At 37.8% G+C, this 27,993-nt stretch overlaps 1 protein-coding gene and 2 long non-coding RNA genes across 4 annotated transcripts; 1 reads left to right on the plus strand and 2 right to left on the minus strand.

Moving 5' to 3' along the window:
- The first annotated feature begins 444 nt into the window (after window positions 1–444).
- ttc39a (tetratricopeptide repeat domain 39A) lies at window positions 445–27,992 on the plus strand. 2 transcript variants are annotated; one of them, XM_023339630.1, is made up of 21 exons: window positions 445–710; window positions 2,283–2,333; window positions 2,480–2,530; window positions 2,834–2,890; window positions 9,541–9,645; window positions 18,005–18,136; window positions 19,344–19,384; window positions 19,702–19,769; window positions 19,855–19,919; window positions 20,075–20,174; window positions 20,451–20,516; window positions 21,860–21,968; window positions 22,054–22,121; window positions 22,199–22,258; window positions 22,598–22,759; window positions 23,038–23,129; window positions 23,753–23,873; window positions 24,442–24,553; window positions 25,108–25,222; window positions 25,384–25,500; window positions 26,199–27,992. In XM_023339630.1, exons 1-21 carry the CDS (start codon window positions 658–660, stop codon window positions 26,311–26,313), a joined length of 1,860 nt encoding a protein of 619 aa, XP_023195398.1. In that variant the 5' UTR covers window positions 445–657; the 3' UTR covers window positions 26,314–27,992. The 2 variants fall into 2 exon arrangements, with proteins under 2 accessions (XP_023195398.1, XP_005806454.1); XM_005806397.2 differs by lacking the exons at window positions 445–710; window positions 2,283–2,333; window positions 2,480–2,530; window positions 2,834–2,890 and adding an exon at window positions 4,284–4,492.
- Window positions 2,834–4,220, minus strand: LOC111609711. The gene is made up of 3 exons (XR_002753279.1): window positions 3,771–4,220; window positions 3,385–3,472; window positions 2,834–2,903 (listed from the first exon to the last, which is right to left on the minus strand). It is a non-coding gene; the product is annotated as an uncharacterized LOC111609711 (long non-coding RNA).
- LOC111609712 lies at window positions 5,836–7,706 on the minus strand. The gene is made up of 3 exons (XR_002753280.1): window positions 7,647–7,706; window positions 7,528–7,557; window positions 5,836–6,875 (listed from the first exon to the last, which is right to left on the minus strand). It is a non-coding gene; the product is annotated as an uncharacterized LOC111609712 (long non-coding RNA).
- Window position 27,993: the final 1 nt, after the last annotated feature.

The raw sequence follows: 27,993 nt of genomic DNA on the forward strand, positions 1-27,993 counted from the left end.
CATCAAAACCACTAGCAGCTCTGTAGCAAATTAGACAATTTAATAAATTATTTGCACAGTCTGCCTTTCTATTTTGAATATTTTGGCAGTGTTGAAAAGCTGTAGCAACTAAAATAAAATTATAAAGTAAGTCTCAAGACGTCTATTTCTGCTCTTTTTATTACTTTTACATCATTGTAATAGGTTCCAGAGCTCTAATGTCTAGAAAATATGTGATATTATTAATATTATTACAAATGCGTTAAAATATATCCATATGTGTTTAGGATTTTCTTTTTATTTTAATGCTTAAATGAAGAATTTAGCTATGATGAGCTTTTTCCTTGTAGTTTAATCGTCTGTTATTAACGGGTGTTTTAACTTGGAGGGCTTTAGGACCATGGAGCCACATTCCTGTGCATTTAAATACAAAAGTCTTTATTATGGTGATGAGAGCAGCACACCTTTCTACCACGTCAGGAAGCAGGAAGAGCCTCAGCGGCTGCACTCCGCCGCTCGTGTCCGTGTGAGGTGACAGTGAGGCGGCCCCTGTCCCGTCCTGTCCGCCGGTGTGTGTGTGTGTGTGTGTGTGTGTGTGTGTGTCCCTCCATGTCCACTGTGTAAAAAGCTGCTCTGGTCGCAGTCTTCAGCTGTCCCACCAGACCCCAGCGTTGTGGGATGAGTTTCATCAACAGCTTGAGGCGAAGCGTGAGGAAGGATGACAGCAAAAAGTGAGTATAGAGACAGAAATCAGTGCAGGACCAGGGCCCCGGTCATACGGTGTTTTATGACGCTCATCATGTGTTTGTCTTATTTAGTTTATCACACGGGAGATAAGACCGAGCCGCTGTGGACGCATCACTCTGATTATAAACTCCTGTTCTGCTGATTGTGTCTCATTTCGAGTTTTAAGCTTGAACAAGTAAATACGGCTTAAACTTTTTAAACCATTTGAGGCAGAAGGAAGCTCATGAAAAATGTTTGTGTTTATGATTTCTGTCGCAGTAACCAGTCTGCAGCCTGTTGGACGGCATTACTTTCATGATGCGGTAAATGGGGATTATAGTCAGCAGTGCTGACGTAGATCAAATGGAAACGAACACAATGCTGTCTGGGTCAGTGGTTTTATACATCTAGATACATAAAACCACATTAACTGCAATCACTTCACCTCCCTATTGTGATGTAAATTTGATATTCTGGTTGACAGACTTTGAACGATAAAGTTGCCATTTTACCACATAATTTAGGGTTTTGGCAACAAAAATAATAATTTAAAGTGTGTAATGTATGTAGTATCTTTGAAAAGTTCTATGACTTTGACTAGCTGCATGTATCTGCATAACTAAAACAATTTATTTATTTGCAAATATTTTTTTTATTAAAAATATGTTTTGGTTATGTCAACAAAAACGCACCACGAAAAAGCATCTCTAGAAATACATTTTCAACATTTGATTTCTTAAAAATTTATTTATAAGAAAATTTTAAGTAATGAGAGGATGAGATATATATATGTACTATATATATATATATATATATATAAACTGATTTCTTGACAGGAATTATGACTTAATTCTTCTTATGTTTGTTGGACTAATGTCTTCTCAGCAAATCATTCTTTAAGTTTAACCTGTGATCCTTTTCAAAGTGCAGCACCTTGGGTTGGTTGGTGATCTGCACGATAAATTGAATATATTGAATTGCAGAGTCAGATTGTGCAATAAGACTACTCATAGCCACTATGGATGTTACATTTAAAGTGGCAGAGAATCGCTGTGCATATTGATAATATGTTTTTACTGTTGGATCGACAGTAATTGCCCTTAATGCCCCACCTGATCCATTTCTTTAGCGTCTGAGATGTTAAATCTCGGAGTGGTGCTCAGATCGTTTAATGATAAAAAACTGAAAATTATTAGAAAGATAGAGGCGATAATACCTGGTATTGATATTGAAATTTTCAGCAATAGCATAGTCATTTCATATTTTGCTAATTTCGTGATATTATTGGCAGTTTGCATGTTATACTTTGTGTGAAAACACTGCAGCCTTTGCAGGCATATTTATTGATTTATAAAACAAGACAGGTTTCCATATTTGTGTGGCTGTCCTTTTTCTGAATGTTTCATTTTGTTAAAACCATTATGTTTAAGGTTTGTTGTCTTCCAGGAGGCTTTCCTTGTAAGCATTTGATTTATCTCCAACAATCTTGTAAATCCTTATTCCTGAGATCTCCTCCCTCGCCTCCTCCTCGCTCCATCAGGAATTCATGTCTTACATTTTCTGTGTTGTCTTCACAGAGTCGCTGAACAGGCACAAGATATTCCTGACAGCCCAGACTCACCGAGCCGGTATGTTCGCATTCATTCATTTCTTTTTGTTTCATCCAGTCACAATGAGGAGTGGAACTGCTAAATTAAAACGTTGCTTCTCAAAAGCAACCCCGTAATGATGATGCTCCGGAGGCCATGCGGCTGATCCTTTTTTCTGATTCCAGGTTGTCCATTTTAAGTGGTCCAGAGCTGGACCCCATCATCACCGACTTCAAGTAAGTTTCTTCTGATTCTTCTGAAATATGTTAGTGAAACTTACAGAGGATCAAAACTAAACTAATAAACTAAACATCAGGCCATTTTCACCCAAAAATGTCAAGTAAATATTATCTAAGAATCTCTCCTTAGATCGTTGTGAATACCTTTGCAACATGGGAGTGTCCGCATCTATCCCCGCCTGTGTTTCTGTGGCTCTCACGCTTGTGTTTCTCAAACAATAGCTGTGCTTTCAGCTGGTTTTATCCCTTGAGAGTTGCTGCTTTTCTCTGAACACCTTCAATTTTGTTCCTGTGTTTCAGGTTACAGCTGCCAGAGAACAGCGACACTCAGGGGTCAATGGACCCGTCATCAAATGGGTAGGGCTTCACTCTGAATGGGGGAAAAAAAAAAATCTGGGTTGGATTGCAGAAATTCAGGCAGTATTTGCTACAAATAAATCAGCAAGAATTGTTTTGGTTGCAAAAAACACCCAGAGAATAAAGAAGCCAATAGTTAAAGAAAGCCATTAGAAGTTATATTTAAAGTTTGTGGGGCTTAGCAAACATGTGGAAGAGGGTTTTTTTTTCTTTGTGCAGCATTCAAAATGTTGTATGGTGGGAAAACTAGCATATGCTGGTAGCTTTGTGGTCAGCAGAAATGGGGAAGCTGGTCAAAATATATATAAAGATGGATGGAGCTAAATGCAAAGTAGCTCTGTTAGAAAAGCTATCAAGAGGCTGCAAAACAATTGAGGCTGGAGCAAAGGTTCAACACAACAACTAAATATGGAATTGGAGCCAAAGACTCCATGGTTTGGCTCTGACTCCAAACAACCACATCCTGATTCAGGTGTGTTGAAGCACGGAAGCACCTGAAGGTTGCAGGGCAGTAGCCCCCAAGAACTGGAGATGGAGACCTTTGGCCTAGTCAAAGCCCAGGTAGCAGAAATTTGCAAATGTCTGTTCAAAAGAGATGTCATTTCAGTCTGGCTGAGCTTGAACTCTTTAGTGAAAAAATATAATGAGCAGCTGTAACTGCAGCAGAGCATGGTTTGATGAGTTAATTTCACCAGCATGCCACACTTTTCAGAGTACTTCTCCAACTTTACACCATATTAGCAGTGAAGAGCTTTTCTTTCAGATATTATATTAGTGAATCTGACTGCAGCAGGATGTTATATTAACCTGAATCCTGTCACAGACAGAATCCAGGCTGTATAAAAACCAAACATTTGTCATTCAGAACATTTCTATTTACCAAAGCAGGAGAGCAGAACAGCCGTGTGAGGGTAGATGAAGTCAGTCTCTTCCTGCTCTGCTGTCTGCAGAGTGGCGGCTCTTCATTCATGACCAGTGGGAGCTGCTGAGCTGCATCTGTGGCCTCTGCTTCAGGACACGCTGCAGCCTTCACTCTGACACTGCAGCACACTGAACTATATAGAACTATATGATGTAACTCTAACTCTTTTTTCCCCCATATTGCATAAAAGCCCTCAGGCTCTAAACCTATGGGCATTCAAAGCCCACCCCTCTGTTTGCTTTGACCAATCAGAGCAGAGACTGCAGTGAGGCCAGCGGCCAGGGGAGGTGGGCCCGGCTTTTTGTTTGTGTGTTTGTGTGTGTTTAGGGCAGCACAGACAGGTCGTGTATTCCCTCCTCATGTGTGATGGTCATGCCAATCTCATTAAGGGCTGCTGTTGCTGCTGCCTCCGACCTTTTTCTCCCTCCCTCGCTCCCTCCCTCCCTCCCTCCCCTCCTCTCTCATTCATTCTTCTCCCTCTCCTCTCTTCTGCTGCTTCTGCTCTAGACTCTGCAGCCACAGAAAGAAGCGCAGATCATTATTACTCTGCGCTGCCCCCGGTGAAGGCCCGAGGCTCACTTCTGCAAATCTTCTGTGTGTTGTCTGCTACCTCTGTGTCTTTCCTTTAACACACTGTGCCAGATGAAAATGTCACAAGAAGAAGAGAGTCTGTCAAATGGGTAAGATTTCTGCTGCATGTTGCATGCGCCGCTTCATCACATGAGGGGAAATGTCTTTTTAACCATGACGCTTGGGCAAATGGGCGAGATCACTCTTTTTTTTACCTAAAAAAAGCTTTTGAAATTGTTATTTCAGCTGGAATGAGAAGGGCGAAAGCTCTGAGTCGACAAACTAATGCTTCGTCACTGCTGTGGAGCTGCGTGGGCGTGCGTGTTGGGGTGTGTGTGTGTGTGTGTGTGTAGGTGGGCGTGTGTGTGTGTTATTGCAAACTGGTGTTGCCAACCACATGGTGTGATGGTTTTACGTGTGCATCTGCCTGATAATGAAAAGCATTGTGCAAGTTGCTCTCTGGAGAAATTAACAGAATTGCTGACTTGAAACCTTATTGAATTATTGGGACAATGTGTGGTATGCACATCCTGAAGCAAATTGATTCTTTTTGTTCGTTTAGCCCCTTCTGCCTGCAGCTCTTTCCTTGTGTCAAAGGTATTCGTCATTCACTTAATGATGATTTTTTTTTTCTTCTTTTTTTCATTTGCTGTGTCCTCAAGCCTGAAAGTGCCAGAAAGTTGTTTTCCCAAACAGGCAGTTCCAGTTCTGTTGGTTTTAGTCCTGATTTAGGTGACACAGTGACTTGCTGGTTTGAAGACGAGGAGTCATTTAAACTATTTAAATAACCTAAATAAGTTATCAAGCATCCTGCAAATAATCAGCCTTATCTTGTAGTTGATTCACAAGAGACTTGGAGTTAGAATAAACACGTTAAACAATCCCTTTACTTAAATTAAATTGCACATTTAAATCTACAGATTTGTGCTCATCTGGCTCAGGCTTGTTTCAGGTAATAACTTTGTCGTTTATTTAATGGTAGCGTTTGGTGTTAAAATTGACAAAACTAAAGAATGACTTAAAATCCTGGATAATGAATTGTTTCATCTTTTTTGGGATAAATAATTTCTGAACAGAATTTAACTGAATTGGACTAAACTGAAAAAAAAGGATTTGACTGAAGATGATTTAATGACATGGGATTGAATTCAGTTGAATTGGATACATAAAGTGTGAACTGAACTTGATTGGTTACAAAGAACTGAATGGGATTGAATTCAGTTTAATCAGATTCAGTTTTATTGAATTCAATTTAATTGAAATCCCATGGAAATGTGAGATTTTTAAGGTGAGATAACTAACAATACATTTTTTGAGTCATATTATTGTAGCTGTCCAGTGTGCTTTCTTATTCCTGTTCTGTTTAGCTGAGGTCACTGGTCACTTTTTCCCTTCGCAATTTTGTACCTTTGCTGTTTTGCTCTTTTCTTTGCTGACTTTTATCAAACTAAATCTTTTTTCATACCGGCTGTGCAAGAATTTGTACTGACACAGGAGAAGTTTTGACCTCCTTGTGCAACCAGCAACTTAAAGTAGAACATGTAGTCCTGCAAGGAAATGCTTTTTTTATTTCAATAAAGGTATTATTTAACAATATAAACTTTCATATTTCATAAATCAAGTTGCTCAAAGGGATCCTGGATTCATAAGTAATACAAATGTTGAATAAATGTTGTGAAAATAATGATTATTGCCGCTGTAATTTATCAAAAATATTTGGCTTCCAAGAGAGATGAACTTATCTGTAACAGTTAATTAAACAGCTATGAAATGTTTGAAGTTTGGCAGCACATGAACATTAAATGGGGGTAATAATTAGAAAAGACACAAACTGACCTGAAGACTTAGCAGCTGCCTCTGATTCAAGTTGAATCTTTGTTGTGATCAAAAGAGGATTTTTTGCGATCATCATACATTAGGTTATTATATTGGAATGAAATGGTAAAAAATAAACTTGCAATGTTGCACACATTTAAGCAAAGATAAGTGTACATTAAGTTCAGACTGTGTCCGTGCTCTTTACATCTCCAAAGTGTTTAAAATAGTGGGCAGCTTTTAATTGCCATTAAGTTCTGGTCATTTTATGAGACATAGCATTTTTAGCAATAGCAATTATTCCTGATAAATCAGCTTTGCGATCTTTATGTCATTTGTGTTAAGTGGTAGCCTGTTTTTGCAAGCAGTGCTCTCTAGAGTCCAAACACTCTGTGTCCAGGATGTGTGGGGTATACAGATATATTGGTTGCCATTTTCCTGACCCTAGGACTGTAGAAATTCCGTGTGAAGGGAAAAGTCAGCACTGATGACCTTCTGTGCAGACATATTGTCTGGTCCTGTCTTGTTTTGTGAGTGAGCCAAACCACACAGTGATCGACAAACACAGGATGGACTGAATGATGGTGTAGAAGATGACCAGCAGCTCCTTGGGCAGGTTGTTCTTCTTGAGTTGCTGCAGGAACTACAGTTTCTTCTGGGTCTTATTCCAGCCAGTATCTATGTGAGAGAACCATCTCAGATCCAGAGAAAGGTTCAGGTGCCATCATTTGTGTGAAGAGAAGAGGAGTGGGGAGAAAACACAACCCTGAGGGACGCCAGTGCTGTTTACAAAGTCTGTTTACAAAAACTTTAAAACTGTTTCAAAGTTGTTTTCGAGAAGCATACTTTTAACACTTTGAAAGCTATATATGAGCTCTAGTAACCAATATGCACACACTGCATATCATGAATTTGAATATACAAAGCTTGTGTGCAGCGAAGAGAATTTGGGTATTGGCTGCTGTGTGGTTTCTGTTTGCAGCCGCGCTTCTTTCTAACAATCGCATTAGTTTACGCATAAATCCTGTGTGAAGATCTTAACAATGAAAATAAATTATCTAAGAAACAATCTGAAGACCCAAGGATGTATTGATTATCTTCTTCTTTTTAAAAAAAATATTAACAGTGAACAAACAAGCACGAGAGGTCACAGCTTCACAACTATCAGGTTACACTGAAAGTCAGAAAAATAAGAGCTTAGGTCAGCACACATTAGCTGATGAGTTCAAAGACTTTACTTATTGCAATCACATTTTGTAAGTCACTTTATCTAAATCAGATAAACCAAACTTTACTAAAAGCATGTAATACTAAATGAGGTGAAACTCACAGGGTCACAGTAGGTCTGGTTTATCTGCGCCTGTAGATCAGACCAAAAATAATAAATTTTTACAGAGTTATAAGCATTAAGCAGTGAGATTTATTCAAAATAAAGAATGAAAGTAATACGTGTAAAAGTTGCTGCACAGAGTAAACAGGAGGAAAAGTGCAGGTTGGACAGGCGTGGTGACGTCTGTGGTCACATGTTGGAGGACATGTGACATGAGTGCTTGTTTTCTTTTTTTTTTTTTTACACTTTTAATGGTTGTGTTATTCATCCTGTAGAAAACAATTAATGGTTTAAATCGTTTCTTAAAATATAACATACTTGCAACACAAGCATTAATGCTTCATCAGCACAATATGACTTCAGCTTTGTTGCCTGCCACACTTTGAGGCATATATATGATTAAAAAAAAACATGTTTCGTATGTGTGCGTCTTTACTTTAGAGCAGCTCAGTGTGTGTTTTGTTTTTAGGAAACTGAGCTTTTTGCTTATTGCTGGTCATACGGTGAAGGCGGCAGTCACCCGCATGTCATTAGCCCAGCCTGCACAGAGCTGTGTGTGCTCCTCCATCATAGCGTGCCTTCATAACATGACTTTATTGTTCCCCTGTGCATCCAGCAGACAGGAATGTAAAAATGTATTAGCCACCACTGTTTGGGTCTGTCACATGACCAGCTCCTGCTCTGTTTTAGGTTTGTCATTGAGACTGGAGCTGTTTGTGTAGATCTGAATGTTGCCTTCACCGCTGACTGAGGCTACACCATATCATTAGAAATCAATTATAAAGTGGGGGGTCTTTGCAAGGTCTTGGTGAAGTCTCATTAAATATGCAATGCAATCCTATGGAGTGTGGAACAGTTTTGGGCTAACAGAAGCTTCCTGCCTGTAATTTTGCTTACTCATTGTGCCTTTAGGAGCACATCCTGCATGGAGGAAGCTGATCCAGTGGCTTATCCATGAGGTGTGTCCAGCATGGGCTGGTCACACTGGTTACATTCCAAGAATACAACTTCATCACACCCTCACCAGGCCTCCGAGCACTCCAAGTGGCCTAACTTATTAAAAGGCTTTAGCCACTGCAGCTGCTTCTGTATGTGCATATGTGTCTGCTATAAGCAGCTCAAACAAACGGTCCACAATCTGTGAACGGGCACAGTGCTGATTAACAATGATACATCCACAGGTGCAACAGGGATTCCAGCTTGGGAGATGCGTGCATACCCCCAAATCGCACGTATAAGTTGCTTAAAAACAGAGAAAGTTGTGAACCTTCCAAGCTGCAATTCAAATGTAAAATGTACTTTCCAGTCAAGTTTAATATGATTCAGCCATGTTGAAATGGACTCAGAGATTCTGCAGTCTTGGTCTGGTGTGAAATAAACCGGCTGTAATAAAACTGATAAACAGAAAACCTTCCCAATGGTTATTAGTCATAACGTGTGCTCATTTGGAGGAACATGTTCATCTGAAAAATTTACCAAAAAGTGACTGGTTCGTGAAATTATATGACCAGCTTTCTTTGTATGTATCAGACTGGGGTCATGTTTGAATCTAAACCATAAGTGTTTCTTTAAAAAAGGGGTAGCTTTTCAAGAGCTTTAATTTTTGCTGATTTCCTCTGTAATTTGCAGCATAATGCAAACCCATGGTTAACAACACCCTCATTGAGTCGGTTCATCTATCTGTCTCATGCAGCCTCTGTTCCTGTTTCTGTTTCTTATCTTATGCACATTTACTGGTGCAAAATGCAATCAACAGGAAGAGCATACAGGTCAGAAGTGACTGTCTGATTTAAGGGAGAACACAGAAAACCTGCCAGAAAGAAGAATTGTTGCTGTTTTTGTCCAATAAGATGCAGATTTAAGTCACTGTTTTATCAAGACTAACGTGTTTGATATGTTAGTGAAATTATATGTATCAAAAATAAACTGCTCTGCTGGTTTATGTAAGATAACACATATTGTAAAACATTTAACTGTGAGCTAGGTTTAATGTTGATGTGTCTGGTCCTGCAGGTGCTCTCGGTCCGACCTGTCTGTGGCCCTGGAGGACTGCATGGCTGCCCTTGATCTGTTCCTCAGAAATGAGTTTGAGGAGGCGCAGGCCCGCCTCTTGAGCAAGTAAGACCACAGCCTAAAGCCGACTTCGACACATCTTCTGTACACACCAGGCTTTCAGCTTTAAAGGGGAAATATGTAAAAACTTTGATGTTTCATAGAGAAAGATGATCTTTTTCTGAGATTTATGTCCTGCGATGAAAAGCAACACTTTGAACAGCAGGGAGTGCATATGTGGACGACCTGAAAACTAACCTCAGTAGACAGGGAAGGTTTTGTGATTTTTATTGGACTTGTCCTCTACTTTTGAGACTGTTGGTACTACTATCTGAATGAATTACTAATTTACTCTATTGATATGTTTCAAACACATGTTCTCTTCCTGGTTCATGCACATCCTCTGGATTTTACTGGAAATGGCAGCTCTGTCTTGTGGGATTCCTCAAGGTTTTGTTCTGGACACAGCTTTTATTTTATATAAAGATTAATATTCTATCTGCTGTTTTTATCCTGATGAAATTCATCTGTACCGTTCTCATGGGACCTGAGAGCTTCGGTTTAAGTGACTTCCTGACAGAAATCACGCAGTGGTTAAATGACATGACAGGATTTCTATATGAAAAACTACATTTTGGTGTGATGGCTTCCTATCAGAATAAGATATTTTTGACAGCTCATTGTCACTTGAGCATCATTCTGAAAAGCTGATGGATATATGAATGTATAAGGAGTGAAGACGCCACTCAGTATTTCATAAAGCAGCTCAAATTTTCTAAAATTAAGTTACAAAACTGTCATGAACACAAGAGTTAATTTCACTTTTCAAAAACTGACCTTTGACTCTTCTACATAGTTTCCAAATGGATAAACATTTCATTAAGAAGTTGTGGGCAGATTCACTGGAAGTTTTTCCACTTTGAGTTTTCCAGATCTGAACAATGGAGATCTGTGGTTGTGGCCCATTTTCTCTACCTGCGTTTTTCAGATGCTACGTTTCCTCATTCCTTCTGCTGTTATTTTTCTTCAGTAACCTCTGTTATAAAATGGTCCCTAAAAGAACAAGTTCAAATGTGGTAAACATGGTAGATTAGAAATGTTTTTTTTAATTTGAGGTTTATCTGAAGATGACCGTGTTTTGAGATCTCTGTAAGTTAAAGCTTAAATACAAAATGTTTTAATTTCTAAAATGTTTGCCTGGTAGAGCCTGATGTACAGCATATGACATTCTATCTTCCTCATGAATGTCCACTTAATATTTGTCATACGTTTCTGTCTGTCAGTGCCTCACAGTGTTTAACTGCTTAAATGTGTCTTCCAAACAATGACAGAGATCAAAACCCAGATGAGAACAAGAGCTGAAATTATAGAAAGGACACACTGGATTATTCAGTTAATAATTTTAATAACATTTAAATACTAATTTTAAGACATTTCAGCTGCACCAAATAAAATATTGCATTCGTCACTGTGTGCAGTACCGCAATGCTGAGGATTGCTTAAATTAAATATTTAATAGGTCTTAATTACTCAGTTGTGATGCATTCAAGCTCTGCTGGAAAACAGATTTTTCCAGTTGGGGAGCATTAGTTACATTGTGGTGACAGAAGAAACAGATAGAGAAACATGTAAGGTAATCACAACCAATGTTGTCATAGCAAAAGTCAAAATTTATGCTGTTATTTATGTAGGCTGGATTAATGGACCAGCACCAGATATTTCACTCAAAACTGGAAAAGAAGAACTTTTTGTGATTTCCATTATTCAGCTAAATCTAACTGGCAAGCAGAGTTTAAAGTGGGAGTTTTGAAAGAAGACACATTAATCAGCGAAAAATGAACTCATGTCACATGACTGCAGTAGCTGATGCATTTCTTTAATGACTTGTCTTGCTTGCATTTGGCTGTGCTGGCACATCGTTGCTTTTTATGACAGAGGTGTGTTGTACAGTCCGCTGTAAAGTCTCCAGTATTTCTGCTTTGCTTTTTCAAAATGAATGATACAACATTTTCCAAAGTTATAGCCAAAATGTTCTAATTAGAATCTTGGATCTCGTCTTTTTTTTTTTTTTTTTTTTAAAAAGATTATTTTATTTTATTTCAGTAAGTGTTGGAAGAGTCTATGACTTTGAAAACCAAAAACAGTCCTGGCCCTGTAACAGATACAGCAATGATGGCTGCAGGTTTTCCATGATTCCTTGCTTCAAGTTGCATTAATGAAGTTACAAGGACAGAGTGCAGTCCCACCCAGCCTCATGTTTTGTTCTCTAGTTCTGTCGTCAAGTTACTCTACTGTTTGCTTTTTGTTCTGTGGGCTATTATCAAAACTTTTATCACACTGTAACTAATATTTCCCTTTCAATAGAAGCTTTTGAGGGCTGTAGGCCACTCCTTTGTCCCAGTTTTTTTTTTCTTTTCTGTCCTATTTTATAGTAAGAAGAGCTTTCTGTCCCCTGGTACTATGCATTTGTAATTTTGTCTTCATTTATTTTACTGGTGCAATTTGTTTATGCACAGGAACAAATTTAAATACTTTTTCCATATTTCCATATTGTTAAAATTACATGTTTTAGATGAGTTACCACAATGTTTTCCTACGTAGCAGAATAATGAGTAAGAACAGGAAACAATGAGGGTGTCCCAAAGATGAATGTGTTGTGTAAATCCACCTTAGAACAAAAGCAAAAGACCTTGTAAAGATGCCAGCTGAGTAAAACAGCCACTGAAAGCCATCCATCACTGAAAAATCTCAAATAGTCAAACTTCAGTTTACAAATTCACACAGAGACAAAGTTAATAAATAATATGACCATACTTAATCCTGAAAAGAAAAGAAAAGACTAAGTACTTGGTGGCAGCATCATGTTTTGCTGCAGTGGAACTGCTACGCTTCACATAATAGATAGTATCATGAGGAAGCATCACTATAGGGGAGCATTAAAGCTGCAGCTTAAGACATAAAAACAATAAACAGATCTTCCAAATGTACAAAGAAGCTGCTAAATTAGTTACAAAATGGCTTGGAGACAAGAAGGTCAATGTTTTAGCGAGACTGTCACAAAACTCCCAAAAATCTCAGCTTCGCATACAATTTGTGGCCAAAGCTGAAAAGTTGCATGTGAGCAAAGACACCTACAAACTTATTTCTGTTAGACCAGTTCTGTCAGGAGAAGTGGGTCAAACTTCCTTCAAACTATTCTTCCAGTTTTGCAGAAGGATACTCAAAATATTTTATAAAAGTCATTGTCAGGAGGTGCGGTGTGAGGTGGTGAGGCAGACGCTGAGAACCCAGGCAGAAAATGAAGAAACGATTTAAGGATGAATTCAGAAAAACAACAATCCAAAGTCCAAACAGCACAGATAAAGAGCGGAAGGCTAAGGCTCAAAAAACTGGTAGCAACTGGAAACTCAATGGACGGCAGTAACAGACGCAAACCAGACAGTATGACAAGACAGATACGACAAGGAACACAGGTGGGATTAAATACACTGAGGGTAATCAAGGAACCAGACACAGCTGGGAACAATCAAGAGGTAGACAGGACAACACAGAAACTCTACAGAACACAGAAACCTAAATAAACACACAGAAAACCCAAATCATTACAGTCATACAGTTTTTAAAAGGCAATTCTACCAAATATTAAGGAAAAGTATGTAAGATTTTGAATTTAAAGAACATAACTCCCAAAAATCTCTCATTGTTTGTCAAATAGAAATAATTTCAGTAATCCTAAATGGCATAAAACAGGAAAAGTTCAACCTAATTTAATGTCAGAAAGAAAAACAATATTAGGTGCCTATTTACATAGTAAATAGTTTTTAACAACATGAATTTGTGCTTATTCATGCGTCATAGTTTAAAGCGTTTTATGTGAAAGAAAAAGTTTAACATCTATACTTCTTCATTTCTTTACTGTCAAAGTAATTAAATAGATGTTCCTATGTCAAAGGTTTTATTTGGAAGTAAAGAGCCTGACGACTCAGACGACTTTGCTTGATGTTAAGTTGTGTTTCTGACATTATGAAAGAGTATTTTCTCATTTCTTGTTTTCCGATCTCTCGCTTCTCCATCTGTCCCCGATCAGCTGGGATGAGAGCTCACATGTGCACACACTCAGTCACACTGAAACTAATAACGCATTAAACACGCCGAGTTTGAACGAGTGTTCGTCATGGCTATGGTGACAAGAAGATGCAATGCACTGTCTTTAATATACACAGTTGCAATTAATAAATCAGAATATTTTTGAAAAATTCATGTATTTCAGTAACTCGGTTTACTTAGTGAAACACGTGAAATAATCATTTGCACACAGAGTCATGTCTTCAAGCCTTTATTTCTGTTAGTTATGATGACTTTCTGCTTACAGCTAATTAAAACATGACATTTAAGATTATAGTACTACATCAGACCAATAATAAAAAGAAATCATTTTAATACAGGCTTAATTAAACTATGTTTAACACCTGCTTTGAGTTTTTTATTTTAAAAAGGAACTTTTAATCTGACAAACTTAAATATAACCATAAATCTGGTCTATGTTGGTCCTAAATGTATCAAAAGATAACTTATAAAAGATAAAATATCACAGATTGAACCAGAAGCAAACTAGTAAACTAAGGAAACAGAAAAAGTTTTGCAAGATCAGACATATTTTATTGTTAAGCTGCAGTTTGGCTTGTAACGGATCTAAAATTATTTATACAGGCAGGATTTATTATATGTTTTAATTATAATAAATAAATCCTGTTAACAAGTTGGAGGTAACTTTAAGAACCGGCTGTTATGGGTGAAAGGTTTATTTTGAGCATTTGTTCATCCTCATTAACTGTGTGCTTAACCATGTTACTTCTCACAGTTTAGTCCAGTTTGTTGAGAGCTGATGTTTCTAATTTTTGCTCTGCAATTGTTCCACCTTTGACTTTATCTGCTATGTGCACTAATGTTAATAACTCTGCTTCTAACTCAAACTTGTAAAATTCAATCTACTTTGATTAGATTTTCTTTATTTTTTTTATTGAAGATTGCTAACTGTATTATTGGCTTACATGAAAGCAGGTCATTTTGTGTACTGCAGGTTGATTTATTGTATTTCTTTCTAAGTTACTCATTTGTCAAAGAGAGGAAGTGAAGTTACAGTGATGACAGAGGTGCTGCGTCCACGTAATGGGAGGAATGAGTCATTAGTCCTTTAATCTGACTGGTGAAGTACTGCATTGAAGAGAAGAGTGAGGGGTTAATTCAGTTTTGCCAGAGCTAATTCAGTGAGCGTATAGAGAGCAGCCCAACAAGGGATAGTCAGCTGACAGGGAGGCTCATAGCATTACAACATGACAGGACGTACAAAACAGCAAATATTTGGATGGGTTTACAATGACGCTACCTAAGTTTATTTACAGGTCTGGTTGAAATTTAGCAGAGTTAGTTTTATTAAAAAGTTACAGTAAAAATATCATGTGTCAATTGGGTTTATTGGCAAATTTGAACTGTTTAAAATGGTTAAATAAAACTAATATTATGAGGATTTCATTCAAATTAAGATCAAAATATATATATATTTTTTTTACTGCAGTGCCAAAATTATTGGTACCCCTTAATTCTTTACAAAAGCATTCATTGGATATTACGTGTGGTCTCAGACCACTGATTGAAGACTTCCTTAGTTTCATCAGGTGAGACAGATCAACTCCAGAACCTGGACTGAGTGATGGCTTATAAGGAATAGTTCATAAAATTTAGAGAAGAGAAAAGGATTTAAAACATAGCAAGCACCTTGAATATGTTTAAACATATAGTTGGAAGAAACAGACATGTAACAAGACTTGGCGACAGAAGACACTGAGGTTTCAGTTTCCACAGTGAGGTGCATGCTAAATAATGAAGCATGTACCACTGCTGGGCCAAAAGCACTAGAAAGATCAGCTCCGATTTGCTCACAGCTGTATAAATAAACCAAAGCAGTGACGAGATTGAACCAAAGCTGTAATTTTTTATGCCTGTGGGTCCGAATGAGGAAGACTAAAGCACACGGTGAAAATAACGCCCTGTCTGCAGTGAAACATGGCGGGATCTTGGTGGTGCTCTGGAGCTGCTTTGTCTCCTCTGACTCTGGAAACATGCAGCGTTTAAAGGGCAAAATGAATTCAATCAAATCATCAAGAAAATGCCACAGTGGTGGGAAGAAAGCCGAAACTTCAGTCTGGTTGAAGATCCAAACAATGACTCAAAGCACAAAGTCCATCTAGGCACATCGAGTGGCCTAGATGGACCACTCGACTCTGACTGTCAGAGTCACCTGCCTAAAACTCCATTCAGAATCTCTGGTGGGATTTGAAAAGTTGGTTTCATCACGCAAAAATGTGAATATTAATGAACAGATTGCTCAGGAACTCTGCCATGAGCTGAAGTCTGGCTAATAATGCCATCTAATAATCACATCTGCAGCAGGTTGTGGCAGTCCAAGGCTGCTCTCTTAGCTACTAAAGATGCTTTTCATGAGCAGTTTTCAGATTGCAGTAGTTTTGAGTATAATACGGAGAAAGTTCTGGTGATTTTTAGTTGAATTGAGGGGTTTTTTTTATGTCACCATTATTTTTATGGTCAAATCTCATTTTCGAGGGCGAGGTGTTTTAAATATATAGGTTGTATGCGAAGAATTTCTGCAGCTGGGGATGAATAGTTTTAGGTTCGATTAGGGATGTCTGTGCACACATAATTTGATTTTGACTTTTGAATATTGTCTGTGCAGAATCAGGCAACATTCCTTACTGGGGATACATAAAAATCACACACAGTAGACAAACGGGACAAGATTATTAAAAATGCCTTAATTTGGACCCCGACCCAACATTTGGGATGAGATCAGAACTTCCCTAACGGGAATAGATGCAAAAATGTTTTTCAGTGGTTTCTTGTAAATAAATTGGACTGTGAAACTGTAATAGTTTGATTGTTAATGTACGGAAGGTCAGTTTAAACAAACAGCCATCAAAATTAATTCAGAAGAGGATGAGCTGCTGATCCAAGTGTTTGGTCGGTTTTACTATCAGATACTTTATTTTCAGTCGTCAAATAGGGAGCTTTGCTATTTCTCACTAACGCATTCATTATAAGTTACAAAATTTTATTTTCTGATTTATTTCTTTTTTGCTTTCTACTAGAAACTTGGACAGTCAATTTACCACATAGAGATGTGTCCGAGTTTGGACTATTTTTGCTAAATAATCAGTGTGATCCAAGAGCAGGATTATCTGTATTTATGAGGTCTTTCTGATTTTGTATATTTCTGCTGTCTTAATTTCATCCATTTTGTAAAGAATGAACTGTCTTGCGCGTAGTGATGCTCTGACTGTTGTTACACTTCCTGAATCGAGTTGACGTGTGCAGAGCGGAGTCCAAGGCGTGCCTGGAGTGTTTGAAATAGATTACATTACAGCTCCTCCCTTGCATCATGGAACATTGTGTTAAAAACAATCAAGTCCCTGTTTTAAAAACCAGCTGTGTCAGACAGCTAAGTTAACGTCTAATACTTAAAGGTTTCTGAGTCGGGGTTGCCGTCATGCTTATGTTACTTTGAGAAAATGGAAATGTAAAGCAAATGTCAGTGGTTGAGGCTGTGGCCCAGTATTGTCTGGTCGCCTGCTGTTTTTACTTTCTGGTTGTCACACAGGTCTGACATGGTTGGGATGATTTAAAAGCATTTCAGATATTTAACGTTGCTATTTTGCTATTAACTTTGGGCATGATTTATATTTCAGTTAACAGACATCTAAAAGTATGTGAAAGAGGACAAGGTTGTAGCTTATTCTTCCGGTTTATAACATTTACAAACAGAGCTCTGGTTCATTATGACTAACTGATGATGCAAGTTCTGCTTTTTGCTAATTTTCAGTGATCTCTGAAAATCAGTTAATGCAAACGTCAGTGTACGACCGGTTGGAGCTGACTGATCACATGGGCAGGTCACATGACTCTGTGGTGCGGTGAAGTGTAGTCAGAGCAACCCGACTGCATTCCTGGCTCAACACTTTTGTCAGTAAAACAAGCAAAACAAAACCACAACTTTTTACGTGCAGGCAGACTGTATGCTACACATTCAGCTGCCATTGGGACCACCAACAAGGATGACTCCAGAGGAATAGCTCTGCGGTGGACCGTAATTCATTTAATGTATATTCATGTGGGAATTAGTTCTGATAATGGTTTAAAACTGGAGCAACCAGATTCTGAACCAGCCCAACAAAAAGATGCACGGAGAAAATGTTGCTGATGTTTTCACTAAAACCCATTGGGTCAAGATTTGTTGAACAAAAAGTGGCTCAGATTCAGTCAGACTTAAAAGATGTTTCTCTACTCTCATTTTTCCCCACTATCTATCGTATCTGATATAAAGTTCTTTATCTGCCCTGCTTTCATTTCACAGATCCAAAGACAGCATGTACCACGCTTTGACCTACGCCACTATTTTAGAAATGAAGGCCATGATGACCTTCGACCCCCAACACATTCTGACTGCGGGCAGTACTATGAAGGAGGCGCAGACGCTCTGTCAGCGGTAAGGCTTTCCCACAGCTTGAGAGTGAAATACAGCTGTTTGACCTGCAATAAATAAATAAATAAATGAAAAAGCAGAATGTAGTTCCTCTCTACGTTAGTCAGTAAACGAGGTGAATATTGTCTGGAGCAGAACACCTTGCCTGAAGTTTTTGTTGGATGACTGGTGTTAAGCTGCTGATGCTTCTTATTAACGCTGAATTTTGTGGTTAACGTCAAGCCAAAGCCAAAGAACAAGCTGAGATCATCCTGACCAATTAGCAGAAAAATGTTACAGAGATCTGTTAAAGTTGGTCTTAAACTCCTGTGAGAATCCAGCATGACCTTCACACCAACACGAGATCAGACCTACACTTTTCTTTTTGAAGACTTTTAGCATTACTAAAGCACTTGACACATGAGAACTGAATGACAAGCAGTGTTGCATCACTGAGCATTTCCATATTTTGTCACATTACCGTCGTAAACCTTAATGTTTTTATTTGAATTGCATGACACTGCTGTGCATTGAAAGAAAACTTGCATGCAGATTTTCAATTACTTTTACATTTATTGGTAAATAATTAAAATAATCTGAAAAGTGTGGCATGTATTTGTATCTACTGATTGCAGTTTTCTGGCCTAATATGATCTTTAAAAAGCCTGACTTGCAAATTTCTATTTTGTCCTAAACCGATTGTTTGTCTTTAAATGTAGCAACAAAGTCACTAAGTTGGCAGCAGTCGGATGACTATTGTTAACTTTACACATGCAGACATGACCTGTGGTGGGCAGGTCAGTCAGTCAGTCAGTCAGTCAGTCAGTCAGTCAGTCAGTCAGTCAGTCAGTCAGTCAGTCAGTCCTCTCTGTGAACAGAGAAAAGGGGGGCAGTGGCTGATTTTTTAATAAAACTGATGGATTGGTTGAGATTGTTTTCTCATCTTAATCTCCCAAAATAAAGAGAGTCTGGATCAACTTATCTACCCCTAAAATGCACATCAATTATTTTTATATTTGTAAATGCAACTGAAAACCTTGTTAACCTTTCATTACACTTGACAACAAGATAAAGTTCAGTTGTATGTCACATAAAATCCCAATATACACACTGACTTGCAGTTCTTATGCAACAAAATGTTAAAAAGGAGTATGAATACTTTTGTATTATTCTGATTCCAGAGTGATTAGTCAATATTTTAAAACTTGGTTTTGTCTGCTTTCCCTTTTAGATACAGAAGGAAGTCAAGCTTCTCAAAAAGCTTCACAGAAGGTCAGAGAGTTAAAAATGTCACCTCAGTTTGTCAGATGTTAGCGTTTTGCATGTTTTTGTCTTTTGAATGTTTGTGTGTGCCGGTCTAAACTGAAAAAAAGTGTGTTGGTTTTAATTGTGTGTGTGACACTAGGGTTCAGAAGTGTGTGTGTGTGTGTGTGTGTGTGTGTGTGTGTGTGTGTGTGTGTGTGTGTGTGTGTGTGTGTGTGTGTGTGTGTGTGTGTGTGTGTGTGTGTGTGTGTGTGTATTCTGCTGCTACCCAAACTGATGAATTGCATTGATGAAGGTAATTTGTAATGCAATCATGTTCACCTCAGAGGAACTGCATGCCGAGGTCTGCTATGCAGAATGTCTCCTGCAGAGGGCAGCACTCACCTTCCTTCAGGTCAGCCGTCACCCATCAAACACAAACACTGCAGTGTGCAGCTGAATCTTTCTGTATATAAGCTTCTTGCTCCATTTCTGTCCAGGATGAAAACATGATTAGCTTCATCAAAGGAGGTATTAAAGTGAGGAACAGCTACCAGACATACAAGTGAGACTCTCAACCATATCCATACTCTGACTTTTAAATTTTCCTGCTTCTTTATGAACTTTTTGTTTTGTTTTTAAATGTGTTATTGCACACTTTTTGGCAACATCCGATAATGAGCATCAGTTCTGTTTTCCCGATTTATCTTGTCCTCTCAGAGAGCTCCACACCGTCCTGAAGTCGACTGGATACACCCACGGCGACAATCACGGCCATTTTGAGGGCGGTGTGAAACTGGGAGTCGGAGCCTTCAATCTAGTACGTGTGGGGAAAATACAACTATCAGAGTCTAAAAGTGAATGCAATGTTTTAGAGATCCGATCCAATGTTTAAAACACAGATTTAACATGTTCAGATTCTTAGAAGCAAAAAGCAAAGCAAAAAACCCCATAAAGAATCATTATGGTCTGACGTGACCACGTTCAAGTCCTAGTTTGGAAATTCAGGATTTTGTTGTGACTCATTCTTACTTTAATAACAGACCAATGTCCTGTGGTCATCTGAGCGTTTCATGTACTTCTCTGCCTCCTGTAGATGATTTCCATGCTGCCCACACGTACGCTCAAGCTGCTGGAGTTTGTAGGATTCTCCGGTAATAAGGTGAGTTAAACTTAACCAGTGACTTGGTTCCTATTGATGAGTCCATTTTCATATTCAACAAGGGCAACACAAAGGGCTCCACATTATATAGAAACAAGCTAACTAAATTAGATAAACAAGACTAAATTTAAAGTGTACAGAAATGTGAGGAAATATAATTTTTGCTGATGACGATCAGGAAACACCAGAGAGCATAAAAATCCTGAGGGGCATTGTTTTGTAAAGTACCAATGAGGGGCAACAGGAAGATCATAATTCATAAAAAGAAGAATAAAAATAATTCAAAGTAATCTAACATCTTCATTTACAGCATTAAAACAAAATAAATACTTCAAATACAATCAAAATATAGTTAAAGTGCACTGGATCTACAGGTATAATTAACTTTAAATTATAAAAAAATCCTAATTGTTGAAATTCAACCAAAGGCTAAACAAAAAAGATAAGTCTTGTGTTTGCTTTTAAACTCATTAGAATCTAAAACTCTTGTACCATAAAACTGTCTAATAAATGTAAGTGATTAAATCCTTTAATAATTTATAGTCAATAAACGTTTATTAAAGCAGAGACTTAGCTGTGACTTGAGCTCTTTTCCTAGTGTTTGTTACAAGAAACCAGCAGTTCATTTCATGAGACTGTTCTGTATGTAATGAATATGTGATTCAGTTGATCGAACATCCTTTTGGTAACATTTTTTCCAGCTTTAATATCCTGTCTGACACAAGAGAATATTTGTTTTTAAGTTTTTAAAATTGCAGAGGATCCTTCTGCTCTCTTTAACATACTTCTGGTCATTATCTAATGAGATGGAAATAATTTGTTTAATGTAGCAATAATAATTTAGTGGTAAATTATGATTTCTGGTGAAACATTAAATAACTACTGATGTGACGGTGTTGGACCTGACACATACAGTGAAAGCGTGAAATGAAACTCCTCAGCTGCAAAATTGACTTTGAATCTCTGATCATGATGAGTAATGAAAGTGCAATTTCATCACTTTATAAGTTTCTCTTTTTATGACTGATTCTTTCATGATTAGAATCAGTGCCACTAATGTCTCCAATTTCATTCATGTAACCAATATAAAAAGCAACCCGATGATGTTCAGAGTTTGATTTGTGACTTGACTTCTCCAGCAGAGGGCAGCTGTGCAGCAGACTGGTTTATCAAGCTCACGTGTTTAAAACCAGGCCGACAGGCGGCATCCTCTGCCCTGCTGTCACAAAAACCTGAATCAGTGTGTTGATCATGCTTTGATTTTACTGCTTGTATTCCAGTTGACCTTCCATTATTAGAAACTTAACTCACGTTTAGTTTTATCTTTTTCTATTTGTGTGCAGGAGTTTGGTCTTCAACAGCTTCAGGAAGGCTCTGCAGAAAGCACCTTCAGGTCGTTCCTGTGTAATATGCTCTTGCTGTGTTATCACACATTCATGAGCTTCATACTGGGTAAAGCCAAGACACACAAACACCAGGCTGCAAAAAAAAAACTGCAAACAAACCAAACTTAATTAGTTTTGAATGTTTTTCACAGGCACTGGGGAAGGAGACGTTGAAGATGCAGAGAGACTTTTGCAACCATACCTGAAAAAATACCCCAAGGTTTGCAATACTACTTTTGATTCTTTTGTCTTTGACTTGTGTTGTTCCATAGCGTATTATATTTTGCTTTTCTGCAGGGATCCATCTTTTTGTTCTTTGCTGGTCGAATAGAAGAGATTAAAGGCAACCTGGATGAGGTAAGTATCTTCGTTTTGCCTTAAAGCAAAGGTCTTAATATCACTAAATTACCTGCTTAGTAATCAGGAGACATATGGTGCTTCAACAAGACAACCACTCTGTTTCTATACTTTTTGTGCAATGCTCAACACTTTAAACACAAAGAACTAAATAACTCATTTTACTACGTAGGAAAAATCCATTCAAATGTGTAACTTTTAAAAATTAATTCCTACAATAGATAAAATTGGTACTAATTAGCTTGAATCAGCGTTATGCTGGAAAGAATTTATTTTTGCAGGACTCAACAATTTACAAAATGCACAGGCTCAGTGAATTACGACCAGTGTTGTGTGCAGGCTATCAAGCTCTTTGAGGAGTGCTGTGAGGCTCAGCAGCAGTGGAAACAGTTTCACCACATGTGCTACTGGGAGCTGATGTGGTGCTTCACATACAAGACGCACTGGAAGATGGCCTATTTCTACGCTGACCTGCTTAGCAAGGAGAACTCGTGGTCCAAGGTCTGACTATGTACTCTGAGAAATATTTGTTTGGAAGAAAAATACTTTTTTTTAATCAACTTCTGGAATTATGAGTGAAATATTTTCATGTTGATGCACACCTATAAATATTTCCACTACAGATTTAGTCAAGCTGTTGTGAATCTATTCTTAGCTCAGGAGAGAAACATGAAAAAATACATTCTGTTGAGATATCCCAGATCTTTGTGGGTTTATTTTTCCTCATTTCTAAAGGTCTGATGACATCGCTGTGGTAAGCATGTTTTATTTTCCCTCAGGCCACATATGCTTATATGAAAGCAGCCTATCTCAGCATGCTGACTGAGGATGACTGCCTTACCTTCGGGGAGAGTGCGCTAACTCTTTTCAGGTATGAACCCAGATAATGCTCACATTACTCACAGCAGAGTGAAACAAATAATTCATCCTGATAGGTTAGAGATACGTAGAACCATAGTAAAGGTTTTTTTTTTTGTTGATGTGTAAAGCTGAGAAAGTGGATCATAAATTAATCACCTAAACCTAAGGTCCTTAGGTTTGATTAGTTTGCCAGGGATGTGGTTTGTTTTGTCTTTATTAGCATCTGTGGCTCTTTGGAGATAGATGTATCACCTTTTAATTGTAGTCAGTACTCTAAATGTACAAGGTTTGGAGTTGGAACAATGGAACAGAGCAGCCAGTGAAGTCCTGGAAAATCCTGCCTCTGTCAAGAGTTCTGCATCCAAAATGGCTGCTACACATGTAAAACGTAGTCAAAGCTGCAGGAATATATTAGTTATTTGCACTTCAGTTTGTCTATATTTAAACAAAAAAAAAGCTCTTCACCCTCTTTCTGTTAGGATGTTTCTTTTGTTCTTCAATATCCACAGTTAGTTGAAAAAAAAAAACAGATTCAAGGATAAATGTAGGATATTTTAAGAAGTTCTGACCTACAGTTTTCGCACATGGTCTCCATGTTGCTGTTATTTATGTTCTTTTTGCATCATGTTTCAGGCAGGTCCCTGGGCTGAAACAGAAAATTGCAGGAAAATCTTTGCCAACAGAGAAGTTTGCGATCAGGAAAGCCCGCCGCTACTTTGGGGAAAATCCAGTTCCTCTCCCAGCTCCTCCACTGGTCAGTACTGGAAAATCAGCGTGCTGCTTTAAAAGTCCCTGTGGTGTGTCAAAAATTTCAACAGAGTTTCATTGTTGATAAAACTTAAATGTTTGTCAAAGACATCCTGCTCAATAATTTTCCATCAGTAGAATTTCACACGACATTGCTCTTGTCCAAGAAAGTCATCAACTAAATGAATCAAAGCTGCAACCAGAATATTTGCTCTCATAAGCTGTCATTTATTCTTTAGAGACCCAAATCTTGCTTCTTAGAGAACAAAAGTGCTCTGTAATGTTAGACCTATTAAACCCAGTTATATAAGCAGAGCTCCAGTCCTCTGATCAGTCAGCTTTTCCTCAGTGGCATTATGGCTGTTAAGTCAAGATATATATTTATGCAAGGCAGTGGTAAATATTGGAATAAACCAGTCAAACATTCAGATATCTGCAGTAAGCATTGTTGCATTTAGTTTCTAAAGTAGTTGCAGTTTTGGTGAGCTGCTGACAACTTACTTTGTTCTGACAATAGGAAATAATGATAATTACTACCTGTAAATCATTTTACCTTTTTTTTGGATGATGCCCAGGAGATGATGTACATCTGGAACGGCTACACAGTCATTGGAAAACACAAAGACCTGACTGAGGGCATGCTGAAAACCCTGGATGAAGCCCAGGCAACACTTGAAAGCTTTCCAAGTATGCAAAACTCTGCAGTGGCATAAAGTAATATCAGATTTAAATTAAGATCATTTTTGAAACTTAATTTTTTTAAAACAGTGTACTGGATATACTGGATACAATTTATCCAGTATATTTCATGCATTGCCTTCTAAAGTTTAACCTTTGCATAATTTATGGTCCAACTTCAAATTCAGTTTAATGGTATTTCTATAGAATAACATAAAATAGTGAATGATTTCAAAGTGGAAGGAAAGTGATACTTGTTTGTTTATAAATTAAAATCGAAAGAGTTCAGCATGTCTTTATAATAAGCTCCTGTGAATCAATACATTCTAATTTATCCTGCAAGACGTTTTGGCTTCATCTCTCCCAGGTTTGCCTATTTGGATGAGAACTTTCTGCCCATTCAAATGTAAATTTTCAGATTTTTGCTTGTGAAAAATCTTGAAAACCACGGATTATTTTCTTTCCATATTAAGACAATAAATACTTTCATAAGGCACTATATGGATCGTTAAATAAATGACACGATGACTCATGTTGTGTTTTTGGTGCTTGGTCTTTGTCAGGGACTGAATACACCGTAGACGATCAGTGTCTGTTGAGTCTGTTGAAGGGCCTTTGTCTCAAGCACCTGGGACACCGAGAGGAGGCTGAACACTACTTTACCCTCGTCCTCTGCAAGTAAGCCTCATACACAGATGAAGTATTTTGTAGCCAGCAGAAATTGAGAATAGCATGTCTTTGTGCAACTAACCAACAGGATCTTTCTAGAAGACAATAAGCATAGAGCCACACAACACAACACTTAAACTGCCGTTGTTGTGTTTTGTTGTTGTCTGCAGTGAGACTCAGATAAAATATGACCACTACCTGGTTCCTAATGCCCTACTTGAGCACGGTCTGCTGTGCCTGGAGCAGGGGAGAAGAGATGAAGCTATTAAACTTCTAGAAACGGCAAAGTAAGTGTTTGAAGTCACCAAATATTTGCAGTAGAACCCAAATGATTCATTCCTGTGGCATATTTAGGTTCAAAGTAACCTTTTAATTTTAGCACCATGTTTCTTCTGACTGAAAGTAATATTGACATTTTGGAGCGGCCCAGCAAGAGTTCCAAATTGAAATGAATAGACTCTGTGCAGAAAGCTGAAAATGAAGGTGATGACAAGGAGGCCTTTCAACCTCAAAGTCTTGGAGATCATCACCAAAGATGAATCTAAAAAATACCAATGAAAATCTGATCAACAATTATAACAATGGTTTGATTTCTGTTATCCGGTATAGGTTTTTTTCCATTAATTACTCAGAAAGGCATTTCTCAATAAAATATAACTAAAAACAGATCAATAAAATTTTTAAATGTAAATAAAAACAGATCAGTAACCTTTTTAAACAAACACACTGGCTTTTGAGAGAAATGCTTCTCATTACGAATAACATTTTTGGTTGATTTAAATACATTTGAAATCTAAATCTGCGAGTGGTAACAATTTTGGGCTTAGCTGTACAACTCATCTACATGTAAAGAGAAACGATTTAAATTACCTATTTTTGTCACATTTAAACAGAAAATATTTTTATCCATTACATGCCTATAATTTACACAATAATATCACTTGACATATTTTAAGTTGGCTTTTTTTCTGCTGCTCTGTTTTAGGCACAATTACAAAAACTACTCCATGGAATCACGGACGCACTTCCGTATCCAGGCTGCTTTGCACAAAGCTAAGGGAACTGGGGAGAACGGCGTCCATGTTCCTTCCAGTCCCTAACGGGTAGAGGAGGGCACACCAGCGCAGTGGCAGCTTTCTGCTTCTGCAACCCCACAGCGCGACATCCAGCCCGACCAGTTGCAGCCCGTTCGGGCTGAAGTGTTTATTTTATTTGTTCATCAAATCTGGAGGCAATTGTTTATTTTCTTGTTGTTGATTTTTGGTGTTATGTGTCAAATTAGCGTGGACATCTGCAGCTCTGACTGGCCTTAACTGACGTCTTCCTCTGTTTTCTACATCCTCTTTTAAGAGAAATATTAAATGGAGCTTCACTTGCTGATCTGACTTGAAATAGAAACAAGTTTGGAAGTCGGTCATGTGTTTATAAAATGCTGTAGTCTTCCATCATGGCTGCTCACTAAAAACATAAGAGTGGCAAACAAAGTCAAATTAGTTTATATATAAACACATATATGCGACATACAAGCTTTCCCCCACCATCATATAACGTACAAATGAACAAAAGTTTTTATTCGAGTTAAGGTAAGACGTAATTATTTGTTATAAGATTCCCAAAATCTATTCATGTACATATATTTTGCTATGTATAAAAATTCAGAGCCAACTTGACCAAATTTTTTAAATCCTTTTTTGATAGGTTTGTGTATGTATAATTATTGGTTCACTGTGTTTTCCAGAATGAAGGAGCCTTTTATTGGAAATTTCAGGGGGGGCTTTTCAGTTTGTCAAATAGTGGTTAGTAAGAATTATTTTAGTTGACTCATTTAGTCTTTTTGTTTCCAGACATGAGACTGAAACTATCGGTTCTGAAAGCCTCTATTTTGTCTTTGCACAGACCAAATAACTCGCCAAAGTCAAAAAGCCAGCAAGACTTGCAGATGTCCTTTAGATTTATCTACTATAAGCTGCACCTTTTTACACAGATTGTCCTGTTTTAAGAGGACAGATAAACATGTCTTTTAGAAAGGCAGACTCCCTCTTTGTTGCCTCCTGGTGTGTGGGACTGGTTCCAGGGCTACTTGAGCTTGAACAAACTGGCCTTTCAAAGTGATCAGGGCTGTTTGCTTGTCTGCCTGCTGCATCCTTTTACATGTTGAAGGAAACTCTTATTCACCACAAACCACTCCAGCCTGTGCATATTGTGAGATTTATCTGTTGACACCCCTATGCTGCTCTCCGTTGAGCCAACTCCTTCCTAGAACTACCTGCAGAAGGAACCAAAGTTACAACCACATCCTGCTGAAGAGTGTCTGTGCACAACAAATATGGTTTCTCCTCATAATTGATTGGTGGATGGGTTATTGCGAAAGGCTGTGCACGTCTAACAGCCTTTGATGAACTCCAATGGGGTCTGAAGAGTTGAAAGAATTATGATTTATTTCTATACAAGAGAATATAGGGATATAATTTGATTACTTGGAGTCAGTTGCAAAACTTATTTTAATGGTGGAGGAATTGTAATCATATAAATGTAAATCCAGTCAGTTTATGGAATGTTTCTGTAAAATATTACATTTTACACAATTAGTAAAAAGTATATTTTAATTTTCCCTCTGATTTTACATATGCTGTAGATGGATAAAATTCTAAACTAAAAGTTGTAGGTGTTTACTCTCTGTATATTATATTGGGCATGGTTACCCACTGAGCAGAATGACTCATGTAAATGTTTTTGTTGTAATTTATGATGAAATTATAATGTCTTACTGAACACCCCAT

The sequence above is a fragment of the Xiphophorus maculatus genome, chromosome 9 (genome assembly GCF_002775205.1).
Source record: "Xiphophorus maculatus strain JP 163 A chromosome 9, X_maculatus-5.0-male, whole genome shotgun sequence".
In the NCBI taxonomy this organism is placed as follows: domain Eukaryota; kingdom Metazoa; phylum Chordata; class Actinopteri; order Cyprinodontiformes; family Poeciliidae; genus Xiphophorus; species Xiphophorus maculatus.

What these genes read in the sequence shown, in the direction of transcription:
- ttc39a (XM_023339630.1), top strand. Translation starts at nt 658, where the DNA reads ATGAGTTTCATCAACAGCTTGAGGCGAAGCGTGAGGAAGGATGACAGC. An exon ending in CAGGCCCGCCTCTTGAGCAA is followed by an intron (nt 9,646 to 18,004) that starts GTAAGACCACAG and finishes TTCATTTCACAG; the next exon opens with ATCCAAAGACAGCATGTACC. An exon ending in ATTCATGAGCTTCATACTGG is followed by an intron (nt 21,969 to 22,053) that starts GTAAAGCCAAGA and finishes TGTTTTTCACAG; the next exon opens with GCACTGGGGAAGGAGACGTT.